The sequence below is a fragment of the Microtus ochrogaster genome, unplaced genomic scaffold, assembly GCF_000317375.1.
Source record: "Microtus ochrogaster isolate Prairie Vole_2 unplaced genomic scaffold, MicOch1.0 UNK25, whole genome shotgun sequence".
NCBI classification, from domain to species: domain Eukaryota; kingdom Metazoa; phylum Chordata; class Mammalia; order Rodentia; family Cricetidae; genus Microtus; species Microtus ochrogaster.
This window is the reverse complement of record NW_004949123.1, coordinates 1660330-1675923: the sequence shown is the minus strand read 5'-3', so window position 1 is coordinate 1675923 and position 15594 is coordinate 1660330. Positions and strand designations below refer to the sequence as shown.

Below are 15594 nucleotides of genomic sequence, written 5' to 3'. Positions count from 1 at the left end.
CCCCCCCCCCCGTGTGTCACTCAGGTGGTAAGATGTGTGGTTGTTAGCCCAGGACGGGCTGACCTGTGGCTCGCTTGCTGTTATGCTCCTGATACAAGAGCCCTATTTTTCTGCACAGATCTTGCCAAATGTTGTGTAGTTTTTCAGTCAGACAAGAAAGTTTAGATCTGGGAGGAAGTTTCTAGCCAAACATCTAAATTCCCGTTTTTCCACTTTAATTTTTATTCCTCTTCCCTTCTCCACCTCTATCAATGGTGTCTTTGTTGGTCTCTCATTGGCTCGGTTTCTAACTCAGCAATTGTGCAACGGTTTGAATGACAAGGTAGTTGTAGAAAAACTGTGTTTTGGCCAATGCTGTATAGGCTGATTTCTGTCCAAGCATTGTCGTGAAATTGTTAATCAAGGAGTTGAATTCTTAAAGCTGTTCTTCACCAGCTGAGATCTTACTAGATGAACCTGCAGTTTCATGGGGACAAGATATTTGGGGTGGAAACATAGGTGAAACTAGAAGGTTCATGGGGTAATTTAGCATGATAGCTCTGGTCAACTCCCTTGTGCTGTGTTAAATGCTAGCAGTCCATTTTCTAATTGAAGCCCATAAGGTTTAAGGACAGGGTCTCCAGAACACACTTGCTGGGTTCAAATCTCAGCTTCACCACTCACCTAGGTGCGGTAGTACTTTCTTGTCAGGACCACCAGCCCAAAAATAAGAGACTTATTATTAGGAGACCTATTATTATTATTATTATTATTATTATTATTATTATTATTATTATTATTATTATAAGGAGATTTATTATTAATTAGGAAAGCTTGGCTTTAGCTTAGTCTTGCTTCTAACTAGTTCTGATAGCTTAAATTAACCAATATTTTTAAGTCTACATTCTGCTGCATGGCTTGTTACCTCATCTCTGTCTGTACTGCACACCCTGCTCTCCCTGCATCTCACTTGCAAATCTTGTGCGGCTAAATTCCTCCTCCTTTTCCTCTCTCTCCCTGGAAAGCCCGCCTCTGCTCTCCTGCCTAGCAACTGACCATTCAGCTCTTTATCAAACAAAGCACAGCAATTCTTCTTTACCCAACACTTAGGGCCTGTCGCTTGTCTTTGCCGCAGTTTCTATATACATTCCTAGTGGAAGCCCAAGAAGCAATGGTGCCTCCATTTCTTTATCTCTAAAACAGAAGTGACAGTGATTGTATCTACCTTATGGTGACAGTGTGGGGACTGGCTAATACAGAGAAGGATCTAGGAATGGGCCTAGCAGTTTGTAATTGCTATTTTCTCTTTTAGTTTTTCAAGACAGGATGTCTCTGTGTAGCCTTGGCTGTTGTGAAACTCACTCTGCAGACCAGGCTGACCTCGAACTCACAATGATCTGCCTGCCTCTGCCTCCTGACTGCTGTCTAATTGCTATTTTTCAAAATTTTTTTCTTGTAATGTTGGGAATAGAACTCAGAACAGTGTACATACTAGACAAGCCCTCCTCTACTGAGTTCTAACCCTAAGCACTGATCGATCTATCTATCTATCTATCTATCTATCTATCTATCTATCTATCTATCTATCTACCTCATGGGGGAGGCATGTGCATGAACATGTGTGCATGCCACTGCACACATGTGGAGGTCAGAGAACAACTTTCAGGAAGGAGCCAGTCCTCTCCTGCTATATGGATCTCAGGAATCAGACTCAGGTTGTCAGTGTGGTGGTGAGGACCCCTTTACCCACTGCGATCTCCTGCTGGCCTTGACCCCTGAGCACTAACCTTATTAATTCATGCTTCATGAAGGCCTGTCCATATTCTCACCTCTTCTAATATGAAAATGTTCTCACCGTAGCTTACAATAATAGGTCACGTGTATAGAAGTTCACATTCAATGCGACTTCATCTCATTTATTACTCAGAGCCTGACATGGGAGTGAGCTCCCCATTTACAAATGAGAGGTGAGTTCCCAGAGGCAGAAGGGCCCACCAAGAGTCTGAGCTGACAGGAGCTGAGCCTTGATGTCCCTTGGGTCCTGTGTCTGCTGAGGAAATGGGTCCCAGGGAGAACACCGTACTGGAAGGGGAGTGGAAATATTGGCAGGAGAAGGGAGGCACAGAAAGAGGACCCCGGCCCGGAGGTAAAGGCCTTCTTGCATTTTCCCCCGGGAGCAGTCCCCTCAAGCCACGCGCACTCCCTCAGCCGACCAAACATGTAGGTGACTTTTTCACACTTGACTAATGCCCAACTTAAACCCCTTGGTTTCCTAGACTTGAGCTAGAAAAGCAAGGTCTGTCTCAGCATTCGAGTTAATCATTTATGAAAGGCGTTTTCTCAGTGGTCTGTGTGTAAACAGCTGGGCCATTTCTGCTAAAACAGACCCGGGGTGTCAGGTTAAGCAAATGTTTAGCCAGCAGAACAAAGGTCTTTGTGCCAAACACACCTTCTACCTTGCGCTCTGCCAGGTTTGATACACAAGGCCCTGGGAACTGGCACGTGTTCAGCACCTCCCCCAAATCTCCCCTGGCCAAGTCAGTCAACAGCCTCCGAATTGGGCCTCCTGCTTGTTTACCCAATAAATGAACTGAGAAGATTCCAGCTGTTTCCCGGCCCTTCTTCCTTCCTTCTGTCCTGCCTAATGAGACAGGGACAGAAGAGGTGGGGAGATGTTCAGTCTCGGGGACTCCCAGTGCAGGTCGACAAGGCACCCTTTGCAGAGTTTCTGAGGCAGGAAGTTGTCTGGTAGAAGGAAGGAACCAGCTGAGGAATGGGGCCTCTTTAGAAGGTGGGGAAGAGGTTCCTAAACCTTAGTCAATCTCCTGGTTTGTTGGAATTTTTTTGGGACTACCAACTAACTCCCAAAGAAAGACACGGTGACTTATTATTAATTACGAATGTTTGACGTTAACACAGGCTTGTCCCATTAGCTCTTTTAACTTAATTCAACCCGCTTCTATTCATCTACGTTTTGCCTCAGGGTTTTTTACTTTGCTTTCATTCTGGATGTTCTACTTTCCTGCTTCCTCCCTGTCTGTCTGGCCCTCAGTGTCTTCCTGGTGTCTCTTTTTCTTTCTTTCCCCTTTTTGAGCCTAAATTCCTCCTCTTAGTTACTCTCCTTGCCCAGAAGGCCTCTCTCACTTTTGGCCATTCAGCTTTTTATTAGATCAGTTGGGTGCCTTAGGCAGGCAAGGTAAAACGGCAGCACATCTTTGCATAGGTAAACAAATATTTCATAACATTTTCCCTTTTTCGGCTAAATAAAAAGAAAGGTTTTAGCATTAACATAGTAAGACTACATACAATAAGCATTTTCACTTAATCTGAAGTTTCTACTTACTGTGCCGGCTGCTCAAGTGCTCTGCTCAACAGTAGCGCCTCTCAAAGGAGCTGTATCTATTTTTTTTTTGTTTTTGTTTTTGTCACCCCCCCCCCCATTTTTTTCTCCAACTTTCTCAGGCCCTGTGTAAAAATTCCAGCCCCACACTTGGCACCATCCTAGGGCAGTTCTTTTTTTTTTTTAAAGATTTATTTATTTATTATGTATACAACATTCTGCCTCAATGTATGCTCGCACGCCAGAGGAGGGCGCCAGATCTCAGTACAGATGGTTGTGAGCCACCATGTGGTTGCTGGGAATTGAACTCAGGACCTCTGGAAGAGCAGACAGTGCTCGTAACCACTGAGCCATCTCTCCAGCCCTCAAATCAGCTCTTGCTCCCTTAAATTGCTTCTCGTGGGCTGTTTGGCCAAAACAACGGGAAAAGTCAATAACACCGCGGGGAGCTGACGTACCCACAGGACACTGAGCAGAACGGAGGACACACACCAGGTACTCCCTGCTCTACTTCCGCCTGAGCTCCTCTTTCACCAAGTGATCTTAAAGCGCAGTTCAGTCTGCAATCCTAGCCCTCTGAGACGCTAAAGCGGAATTGGTTCAAATCTAAGGCCAGCCAAGACTTCACGGTTTCAGGTCAAGCTATCCCACCCCCTTCCCTCCTCCACCAAAAAAAAAAAAGGAGGAGGAGGAGGCAAACAATAAAAACAGAAAGCGAATGCTTTCTAGAAGTTTGTGTAGTGACACACCCATGGCCTGGGGCACTGCTGGCCACTAGCCAGTACCCAGGAGTGGCTAGTGTTTGTGTAAGAGCTGGGCTGCTCTCTTGTATAACTTGAAATATTTTTTTTTCTTCCCTTGGTCCTTCAGAAAAAGGATCTTCCACCTGCAAAGTGCGCCCAGCCTGCACAGACAAGGATTATTTCTATACCCACACAGCCTGTGATGCTAATGGAGAGGTGGGTAGCACACTTGCAGCCCTCCCTCCCCCCCCCCCTTCCCTGTTCCTTAGACACAGTGAAACTGACACAGGAGAAACCCCCACCAACCTGCACGATGAACCCAGGCTAGTGGGGGGCCAAAGGACATGGCTTCGAGTTCAGGTCGGACACTCTTTCTGCCCGTGTGTCACTCAGCACTGACACGTGTTCTCTTTCAAACCCACCCCGTTCTCTTTTGCTTGGTTTCTCTCCTTTGCTCACCCGTGGGCCCCACTTGCCCATCCCCACCTGCTGCTCTCCACAGAGAGACCCAGTCTCGTGTGCTCGCTGCTTCAGGGGAGAGCAGAGGACATCTCTTCCCACTTCCAACTCCCTGGAGAATGGCCTAACCGGTTCTAGTGCCCACTGTTTCTCCCCAGCCCCCACCCACACTAGACTTCCTACCCCTGTAGTCTGGTTGTCTCTGGGCTGACAAGCAATGTTTGTGTGAACTGATGCGTCAGGTTGTGAACCAAAGGCCACTGAGATACAACCCCACACTCACAGAGCTCCCAAGGGCAGCAGGGAGGTGCCAGACAGTGGTGGTGCACACCTTTAATCCCAGCACTTGGTCTACAGAGCGAGTCCCGGTACGGCCAGGGCTGCACAGAGAAACCTTGTTGAAAAACAAAACAAAACCAACAAACAGACAGAGGAGAAAGAGGATCCCACCACCATGAGGCAATGGAGGGGATGTGTAGGGCCTGGAAGAATCCTAAAGAACAGAACGAGCCGGAGGAGCCGGAGAAAGCCTTTTTGAAAATGCTAATCAACAGTCACAAATATTGAGAGGGGCAAGGGGAGTTTTGACTGTTTCGAAGTAGTCTCATTATATATACAGTGCTAGCCTAGAACTTAGAGCGATCCTCCTGCCTCTGCCTCCTGAGCACTGGGATTAAAGGTGTGCATAACCATGCTCGACTGATAAAAAGATTATTTATTTATTTATTATGTATACAATATTCTCTCTGTGTGTATGCCTGCAGGCCAGAAGAGGGCACCAGACCCCATTACAGATGGTTGTGAGCCACCATGTGGTTGCTGGGAATTGAACTCAGGACCTTTGGAAGAGCAGGCAATGCTCTTAACCTCTGAGCCATCTCTCCAGCCCCTGATAAAAAGATTTTTATTTTTGGCAAGAGTATACAAATCTTTACGGGAGACAACTGGTCACCACCTCCTCTATCACAGAACCCTGATTAGACGCACCCTTCCTCCTCTGGCTAACATTGTTTGGCAGACAGTCACTGTGGCAAACATGTGACCAGAACAGAATTCTCTACTGTTTCTGGAGTTCTCATCCTGGGCCAGATCTCTGGTATCCTCCAACCCCCATGTTCTGCTTTGAAACAGGGTCTACATCCCACCCATGCTGAATCTTGCTTACTTCATGTTTGCAGACACAGCTCATGTACAAATGGGCCGTGCCAAAAATCTGTGGTGAGGACCTCGAGGGATCAGTGAAGCTGCCTGCCTCTGGTGTGAAGACCCAATGCCCACCCTGCAACCCAGGCTTCTTCAAAACCAACAACAGCACCTGCGAACCCTGCCCCTACGGCTCATACTCCAATGGCTCCGGTAACAACACCCTTGCTCTGTTTCCTACATCCTCTCCATCCTAATATTGGGGGTTGGTGATTCCCAGAGGAGCTAGCCAAGTGCCCTCTGCCCATCCTCTGAAGGCAGTGAAGGGCAGGCCAGTTCTGAGGACCAGGTTCAGGAATCTCTAGGTTAGGGCCAGATTGCCCTGTCTTCTACCTCACTGTCTCTGCGAGCGTGACTCAGGCCTTGAGAGTCTCAGTCTTCACAAGAGAGGTGTCCAGGATGCGGCACAGATGCTAACTAGAAAGTCCATGGGGCTAAGATGACCAACTGGACAGAATGGCAACCTATAAGTTACAGGACACAAGGGAGTTGGGGGAGGAGTGCTGTGTACCTGCTAGAACAAATGCATTTGATGACAATGTGGGAATCCAGTGATGTACCTGAGAGAGCTTAAAAGGTGCATCAAAGCGAATGATCAGTAGGGACAGCTGGAGTTCTGGTCAGTGTGTCTAATTTAAACGGGTTGTTTTGAGTACCTCTGACCTAACTTCGTGCTGCAGCACCGCGAGGTCGGTCCACTGTTTGGCGGCCACTTGTCTGTCTGGCAGCAGGTTCAGGCACTGACCTGGTCTTGTGCTTCTTCTAGATTGTACCCACTGCCCAGCGGGAACTGAGCCTGCGGTGGGATTTGAATACAAATGGTGGAACACGCTGCCCTCCAACATGGAAACTACTGTTCTCAGTGGAATCAACTTCGAGTACAAAGTCCTGACCGGTGACTGCCTCTCCCCCCTTACCCTGTGCTGTCACTCTTGGCTCTCCCACTGGGAATCATGACTCCCTTGAGAGTTCCACTCCCTCCACGGACACGCCACCATCGTTTAGTTTCAGAGAGAGAAAGGAGCTAGGAAAAGCATATACAAGCCAGTCTTGGTGGCTCAGGCCTGTAATCTCAAGCACTCAAGAGACTGAGGCAGGAGCATTACCGCAAATATGAGGCAATAGTGACTTCCAGGCTGGTCTTAGTGTGAAATCCTTCTCAAAACAACAAAAATATTAAAAAAAAAAAAAAGAAAGAAAGCAAAAGAGGTTGAGGCAGCAGTATTACCACAAATCCTGGATAGCCTAGGCTACAGAGTGAGATCTGGTATAGAGAGAAGAAAGGAAGGGGGTTGGGGAGAAAGAGAGAAAGAGGGAGGAAAGAAGATAAATAAGAAGAAAGGAAGCCGGGCGGTGGTGGCGCACGCCTTTAATCCCAGCACTTGGGAGGCAGAGGCAGGCGGATCTCTGTGAGTTCGAGACCAGCCTGGTCTACAAGAGCTAGTTCCAGGACAGGCTCCAAAAACCACAGAGAAACCCTGTCTCGAAAAACCAAAAAAAAAAAAAAAAAGAAGAAGAAAGGAAGATAGTAGTAAGTTAGTTGCCGGATAAGCATCAGGTCTGGATACCTCGCAGGACAGTGTTATTATCGTATTGACCCTTCCCTCTCCTTTTCCAGGCTGGGAGGTGGCTGGTGACTACATTTATACGGCTGTTGGGGCCTCAGACAACGACTTCATGATTCTTACTCTAGTTGTGCCAGGATTTAGGTGAGGACTACGAAACCAGGGGAGCCCAAGCCAACCTGGCCTCTTCCACAGCCCACGTCCTTGAGAATGTGACGTGGACAGGCCTCCAGATTGGAGTTTTGCTTTCACTTCGGGATCAGTCCAGAACAGAGAAGAGCACACCATGGCCACGTTAACTGTACACCAGGACATGTTCTTAGTTAATTTTTATTTATTTTTATTTTGTATGTGTACGAGTGTTTGCCTGCATGTATGTGTATGCCCCATGAAAGGACAGAAGGGGACACTAGATTCTCTAGACCTGAAGTGACAGACAACTGCAAGCCACCATGTAGGTGCTCAGAATGGAACCCCAGTCCTTTGCAAGAGCAGCCAGTACCCCAAATCGCTGAGCAGTCTCTGTAGATCACCCCTGCACCCATGATGGTTTATTTTGAATGTCAGCTTGAGATTTGGAATCACCTAGGAGACATACCTCTACGAATGTTGAGAAGGGAATTTCTGGAAAGGTCTAAGGAGGAAGAGCTACTGTCTATGCTGGTCAGGGTCTAACTAAGGAGGAAGGGCTTTCTATGCGGGTCGAGGTCTGACTAAGGAGAATGAGCTATCTATGCGGGTTGGGGTCCTAGGCCTCAGCCTAGGAAGGAGGAAGTAAGTGGAGTGGCAGTGTGTATCTGGCTGCTACCTGACTTTGGACGCACCTGGTCACCTCATACTCCAGCTTCCCTGCTTCCCATCATGTGGACTGTATCCCCTTAAACTGTGAGCCGGGATAAGCCCTTCCTCCCTTAGCTGCTTCCTGTTCAGTGATTTATCACAGCAGTGAAACAAATTGATGCAGAACCCATGCCGTATTGGTCTACCCAGCTTCTCTCACTGGCTGGCCACGTCAATCCTTCCTCCTCATAACAGCAGCAAGAGTTTTAGAGACTGGGCTGGAGAGATGGCTCAGAGGTTAAGAGCATTGCCTGCTCTTCCAAAGGTCCTGAGTTCAATCCCCAGCAACCACATGGTGGCTCACAACCATCTGTGATGCGGTCTGGTGCACTCTTCTGGCCTTCAAGCATACACACAGACAGAATATTGTATACATAATAAATCAATAAATATTTAAAAAAAAAAGTTTTAGAGACTTAGAAATAACGCCACAGCAGGGCTGGAGAGATGGCTCAGGCTGCTCTTCCAGAGGCCCTGAGTTCAAGTCCCAGCACCCTCATGGTGGCTCACAACCATCTGTAATGGGGTCTTGTGCCCTCTTCTGGCCTACAGGCATATACACAGGCAGAATATTGTATACATAATAAATAAATATTTTAAAAAATTTAAAGAGAAAATAAGGCCACAGTACTACTTACAGTTTATTTTTATGAAATTTTAATAGATAATTTAATATGCTTTGTGTGTATGAATGTTTTACATAGATGTGTGTATATACACCTTGTGTGTGTCAGTTTGATCCCCTGGAACTGAGGCTGTGTATGCTTGTGAACCTGGGTCCTCAGCAAGAGTAACAAGCGCTCTAATCCACTGAGCCATCTCTCGAGTTCATTGTTACTTGAGGCAAGAAGATTGAGTAGGATGGTTCTTACTGCATTTTATAAAGTACGTTACCACCCTGAGTACTGTTGGGCAGCGATACTATAATGAGAGATAAAGATAATTATCACTTCCATTCATTAGCCAAGGGAGCTACGCATTGGCCAGATGAAGGTCATATAGCTTGGATGGCGTAGTTGGACTTAGGTCTCAATCTTTCCAACTCCTCCCCCAGGTCCCTCAAACCCTCAACTGACCCTTTCTGCTGTCTAGACTCTTTAAGTAGCCCTGCTTGGCCTCAGAGATGATCTGTAGTTGATGTCCCGCAGACCTCCCCAGTCAGTGATGGCCGACACAGAGAACAAAGAGGTGGCCAGGATCACATTTGTCTTCGAGACCGTCTGCTCTGTGAACTGTGAGCTCTACTTCATGGTGGTATGTTTCTTCTCTCAGTAGCTGGGGGTTTCTGCCGGAGGGTGGACCCAGCTTGCCCTAGCGGTAAGGCGATGGGATGGGCGACCATTATGGTGATTCCACAGGGCACGAGCCCAGAGTGACTACCAGGGGCTCCTTAATACGTAGAACAGGTCTGACCAGTGTGACCGTCCACAGGGGGGTAGTGTCTGCTTCTGGGAGCAATGACCCCTTCCTCACTTGTCTATCCTGGGCTCAGGGCATGAACTCTAGGACCAACACTCCAGTGGAGACGTGGAAAGGTCCCAAAGGCAAACAGTCCTATACCTACATTATCGAGGAGAATGCTACTGTGAGCTTCACATGGGCCTTCCAGAGGACCACTCTGCACGAAACTGTGAGTCCCTCTCCATCTCAGGGGCAGACTGTGTGCACAGGAGGAATCATGCACGCTTCTGAGAAGGCTTGGCGTAGCCCTCTGAGGGCTTGTAGCCTTTTCTACATGCTTTCCAGGGAAGATAGCATTACATACCTTCAATCATTGTCCCTCCTTGCAATCCCCAGCATGGGTGAAGCCAGATCTGCAGCTATTTTTAAGAAACACCACTCTGCTTTTCTTTCGTTTTTGAGACAGGGTCTTGGTACATAACCCAGGCTGACCTGGAACTTTCGATCTTCCAGTTTTACCCTTCCCAGAACTAGATTACCAAACCTGGCTTCTCGGGGCAGTGGTGGTGCACGCCTTTAATCCCGGCACTTGGGAAGCAGAGGCAGGCAGATATCTTTGAGTTCGAGGCCAGCCTGGTCTACAAGAGCTCGTTTCAGGACAGCAAGGGCTACACAGGGAAACCTTGTCTCCAAAAAGCCAAAAAGAAAAGAAAAAGAAAAAAAAAGTCATTGTCTTTTTAAAGCTAAACCCACTATTTCTAATGTTACTAATTTTAATTAGCATACAAAGGATCACCACTAAAGAAAGTGAGAAAGATGCTTCTCAGGTTCTTCCTAGGTATCATGGGATAAGCCTTAAGAACTGGGGACGTGTCTCACTTAGTAAAAGTTCTTGCCATATGAGCCTGAAGAACCCATGTTTGATCTCGAGCACCCATGTAAAAACCAGGACATGAGACAGTTCAATGAGAGACCCTGTCTCAAAAAGTAAGGTGGGGATGGTAAAAGAATGTCTGGTGTCAGCCGGGCGGTGGTGGCTGTGCCTTTAATCCAGCGCTTGGGAGGCGGAGGCACAAGGATCTCTATATCTCTATGAGTTCGAGGCCAGACTGGTCTACAGAGTGAGTTCCAGGACAGTTAGAGCTGTTACACAGAGAAACTCTGTCTCAAACCACCCCTCCCCCCCAAAGAAAAAGAAAAAGAAAAGAAACACCAAAAAAGGAAGGAAGGAAGGAAGGAAGGAAGGAAGGAAGGAAGGAAGGAAGGGTGGGTGGTGGTCTTGTGTCTACTTCTGGCTTCCACATGCATATTCACATATGTGAACACACATGCACATATATACATGTACATATATGATGTACACACAAATAAATAAAATAAAAATAAACTCGACTTTCTGCACTTCTAAGAGCTGCTGCTGGCTCAGGCCTCCCCTTCCTTTGACCTTGTTTTCTCATCTCCAGGGCAGAAAGTACACTAATGATGTTGCCAAGATCTACTCCATCAATGTCACCAACGTCATGGGTGGCGTGGCCTCCTACTGCCGTCCCTGCGCCCTAGAAGCCTCTGATGTGGGCTCCTCCTGCACCTCTTGTCCTGCTGGCCATTACATTGACCGAAATTCCGGAACCTGCCACCTCTGCCCTCCTAACACCATCCTGAAAGCCCACCAGCCTTACGGCGCACAAGCCTGTGTGCCCTGTGGCTCCGGGACCAAGAGCAATAAGGTGCCAGCAGTCTGCCACACATGGTGACCTTTGCCCTCTGCTTGGATGGGTGCTGGGTTCTGGATGGGATTCTCGGGGGTGGGGGGCTGATACCCACATGCTATCCCTAGCAACACCCACGCCATCCCATGCTCAGGTTGTTGTGGAGGACACCAACAGGGTGTGATACCAACATGGTGGTTGAGTTCTTAGCAGGAGGTCTTGTCTTCCCTCTGTAGTAGACAAGTCTCATCTTCCGCTAGTGGAGCCCTTGCTAGTGACCTTGGGGTCCAGAGGGCTATTTGGCCTCTGTGCAGACACCTAAAGGGAAGAAATAGTGGGGATGGGGTCTGTGGCTCAAATTCAGCCTAGTCCAATCCAGCCTGTGCACACAGGAATCTGCCCCCTCTTTCTTGGGGAAGGTGAGTCAACCTTTAATGGGACATATATGTTGGCATTGCTGACCTCCACCCAGGGCTTGCTCTGCTCTGCTAGATCTCTGCAAAGATCCCCTGAAGTTTCACATCCACAACATACCTGTATGAGCCAGGCATGGTGGTGCATACCTGTAATCCCAACACTTGCGGGGTAGAGGAAAGAAAGTCAAGAGCTCCAGATTACTCTTATCTACACAGCAACCTTGAGGCCAGCATAGAACCAAGATTTTGTCTCAAAAAACCAAAACCTAAAACAAGACAAAACCCCAAAGACAGTACCCGTGATTAAATGGTCTGAGATACACATTTGCAGTCATAACTGGTTTGTATTTTACTGATCACCCCATGAGATCATTCTTTAAATTTGTTTATTTATTTATGAGATCAGGTCCTGTGTATTCTAGATTGACTTCAAACACGGTGTAGTCCCGAGGGTGACCTCAGATTCCAGAACCTTCTGCTTCGTTTATTTGCAAACTGTACGATTGTCCTACAGACCCTTGACGACCTTTTAGGAGTGCCTGGGATGTTCTCCATAGCCTTCTTTCCCAGGAGCTCCCCCTGCTGCTGTGGGAGGGAATGGCAGTGTGTCCGGCTACCTTTAATAGTCCTAACGCACAAGAAACAGGAAGCAAGGCCCCTCCCACAGTTCAGTTTCCTCCAGAGAACCCCAGAAAAAGGAGGCAAAGCTCAGTGTGTTTTAAATGGCCACGTATGTTCTGCACATGGAAGCCTCTTTCTTGCCACTCTGGAACCCTTATTTCCGTTAGGGCCCCATTGTCTTCTGCTTGAAGGAGAGGCTTGATCAAAGAGCCCTTGCCCAGCCTGCACGAGGCTCTCAGTTGAATTTCTAGCACTACTAAAAACAAACTCAGACAGAAGTTCTCCAGTGAATACTGGCATCTGGGAACCTCAGAATTCTGCAGCAGAATATTTATGCACCACAGTAAACCACAGGTACATTCAAAGACTTTGAGACAAGGGGACATTTCAAGGGCATGAATAAAAATTGTGTCAGACATATTGGAACAGGGATCCTGGGCCACGATAATTAATACAAAAGTGGCTTCGGTCCAAGGCTGTGTGGACAGTTGCCAGGCAGATGTCCTTGTCAAAATCCTTTGTGTATATATAGGGATGTCCTTGCAGGAATATTGACGCTGGCAGTTCTGTCAGCGTCTTTCATGACAGCCACCATGGGCGATTGTATATGAACCCCCTTTCAGCCATGTTCATCTTCTGTGTGCCGTTAACTGAATGGCAAGGTAGATCCTCTCAGGGTCTGTTCCGCTAATGTCCACTATAGTCCTTTCTTCCCTTCCTCTTTCGGTCTGCTCAGTCTGGAGCAGCTTGGGGAGATCTGTTACACCCCACTGCAGCCCTGACGCATCAGACCGCCTGCTGACCCGACCCTTCTCCCCTCAGATCCACTCCCTCTGCTACAATGACTGCACCTTCTCCTTCACCCGAAGCAATCCCACCAGGACGTTCAACTACAACTTCTCAGCTCTGGCTGGCACCGTCTCTCTGGCAGGAGCGCCGAGCTTCACTTCGAAAGGGTTGAAGTATTTCCATCATTTCACCCTGAGTCTCTGTGGGAACCAGGTAGGCTGTGAGAACCGGAAAGGGGGTTGGAGGCTGGAGGTGAGCGCAGGAGAAAACAAAACAAAACAGGAAAACACAGAATCCCCAAGGCAGCAGGGGGATGAGAGAAGGAGGTTTAATAGCAGCAACTCTTCCTGAGGATTGCTTTTTTATTTTTGGTTTTTCGAGACAGGGTTTCTCTGTGGTTTTGGAGCCTGTCCTGGAACTAGCTCTTGTAGACCAGGCTGGTCTCGAACTCACAGAGATCCGCCTGCCTCTGCCTCCCTAGTGCTGGGATTAAAAGCGTGTGCCACCACCACCTGGCTCTGAGGATTGCTCTTATTCCTAAAATTAAATGTGCAATAAATACTTAGGGAAATAAAAAATGTTTTAAAAGTAAGATCTTTGTTTACTGTTCCCTGAACTTCCCTCAGAGATATTAAAAATTTTCAGATTTTGGAAGTATTTCCCGTTTTGAAGTTCTAGACTGGGAATCCTTGAGTGGGGAATATGAAACCATCACACAACCAGAAAGCTTTACAAGAGAAACACTTCCAGCCTCCAGTTATTTCTGATACCCGATACTCATCCTCTTTACACAAGAATAAGTGGAGGGCTGGGACTCGGTTGGTAAGGCACTGGCCACGCAAACAGAGGACCCAAGTTCAGACTCCCAGCACCCAGGTCAAAGCCAGGCAAGGCAGCTTGTGCCCACAATCCCAGTGTTGGGAGGCAGACAGGCAAACGCCTGGAGCTTTCTAGCCAGCTAATTGGTGAGCTCCAGGTTCAGCGGGACACCAAGTAAATAAGATGGCACGTGACTGAGAAAGACACCCGACTTTGGCCTCAGAAGCTTGCAGATCCACACAGACATGCACTCATGGACACAGAGCCCTCCGTCACCACCCCACATTGGACTAGGCAGAGTCAAGAACAACGGCACACATTTGTGGTCCCACCTACTCAAGAGGCTGAGGCAGGAGGATCATTTGAGCCCAGGAAGTGAAAGTCAGCCTGGGTAACATAAAGAGATCTTGAGACCTCCTTGATCCATATGGTGGAAGGAGAGACCCTGTAAGATATTTGCTCTCCCTATGCATGTACACGGGTTCACAGTTACACTTCTGTCCTTGTGCACCGGCACAAAATAATTTAAAATGTAATTTAAAAAAACAACATAAGGCAGAAGAGAAGCCTTAAAGAAGCAGTCTTTGGTAGCAATGTGTTGTTTTCTGGAAGCTGGATAGAATAAGCCGCCCTTAGTTTCTCTACGTGGATCATTTTTGACATAGGCAGTGAAAATAACATGAAGGTATTTATGAGGGGAGAATTCATCACCGGCCACTTTATGCTCCTACAACCTCAAAGCAGAACTGTGGGGGCTGGAGAGATGGCTCAGTGGTTAAGAGCATTGCCTGCTCTTCCCAAGGTCCTGAGTTCAATTCCCAGCAACCACATGGTGGCTCACAACCATCTGTAATCAGGTCTGGTGCCCTCTTCTGGCCTGCAGGCATAAATGCAGACAGAATATTGTATACATAATAAGTAATTTAAAAAAATAATGACTATACTTTAAAAAAATAAATAAATAAATAATTTGTGAAAAAAGCAAATAATTAAAAAAAAAAAAAAGCCGGGCGATGGTGGCGCACGCCTTTAATCCCAGCACTCGGGAGGCAGAGGCAGGCGGATCTCTGTGAGTTCGAGACCAGCCTGGTCTACAGAGCTAGTTCCAGGACAGCTCCAAAGCCACAGAGAGACCCTGTCTCGAAAAACAAAACAAAACAAAAAAAAAAGCAGAACTGTAAAGAGGGATCCCGCCACTAACACTCTTGACTGATGACACGGGAGCTATAATTAACAGTGGAAAGGAACTAGCAAACCCCATTTCCACTGCCCTGGAACACAGAGCTCTAGAGCACAGAGTCCGCATCTCCGTGCTGAGGAGGCCTCTGCATGGAAACAGTGGATTTCTACAGAAACCGTGCCACGGTGTAAAAGAATTCAGAAAGAGTAGCGATGGGTGTCACTTGCTTTAGAAGTAAAGGCCCCTGGAGTAGGAGATGCGGTTACTGGGAAGACAGAGCATGAAAGCAAAAGTGGCTGGTCTCGTGCGTGCGTGCGTGCGTGCGTGCGTGCGTGCGTTAGGAGAGGTGATGTGGGGAATCCTTTTATTCCTGCTTCAGCCTCCCAGGGGAAAGGTAAACATCCGTGTGGCTAGCCATGTAAAGTTACTAAGGACTGGCCGGGCGGTGGTGGCGCACGCCTTTAATCCCAGCACTTGGGAAGCAGAGGCAGGCGGATCTCTGTGAGTTCGAGACCAGCCTGGTCTACAGA

At 47.7% G+C, this 15594-nt stretch overlaps 1 protein-coding gene across 1 annotated transcript in view; it reads left to right on the top strand.

Annotated features, from left to right (window-relative positions):
- Kiaa1324 (KIAA1324 ortholog) overlaps window positions 1–15594 on the top strand; it is a 79378-nt gene that overhangs the window by 53498 nt on the left and 10286 nt on the right. Inside the window, exons 8-15 of the mRNA XM_005367894.2 lie at window positions 4190–4278; window positions 5700–5877; window positions 6491–6619; window positions 7343–7433; window positions 9278–9383; window positions 9622–9759; window positions 10994–11257; window positions 13099–13278. Of these exons, the coding sequence (XP_005367951.1) occupies window positions 4190–4278; window positions 5700–5877; window positions 6491–6619; window positions 7343–7433; window positions 9278–9383; window positions 9622–9759; window positions 10994–11257; window positions 13099–13278 (1175 nt within the window). The remainder of the gene's footprint in view (window positions 1–4189; window positions 4279–5699; window positions 5878–6490; window positions 6620–7342; window positions 7434–9277; window positions 9384–9621; window positions 9760–10993; window positions 11258–13098; window positions 13279–15594) is intronic.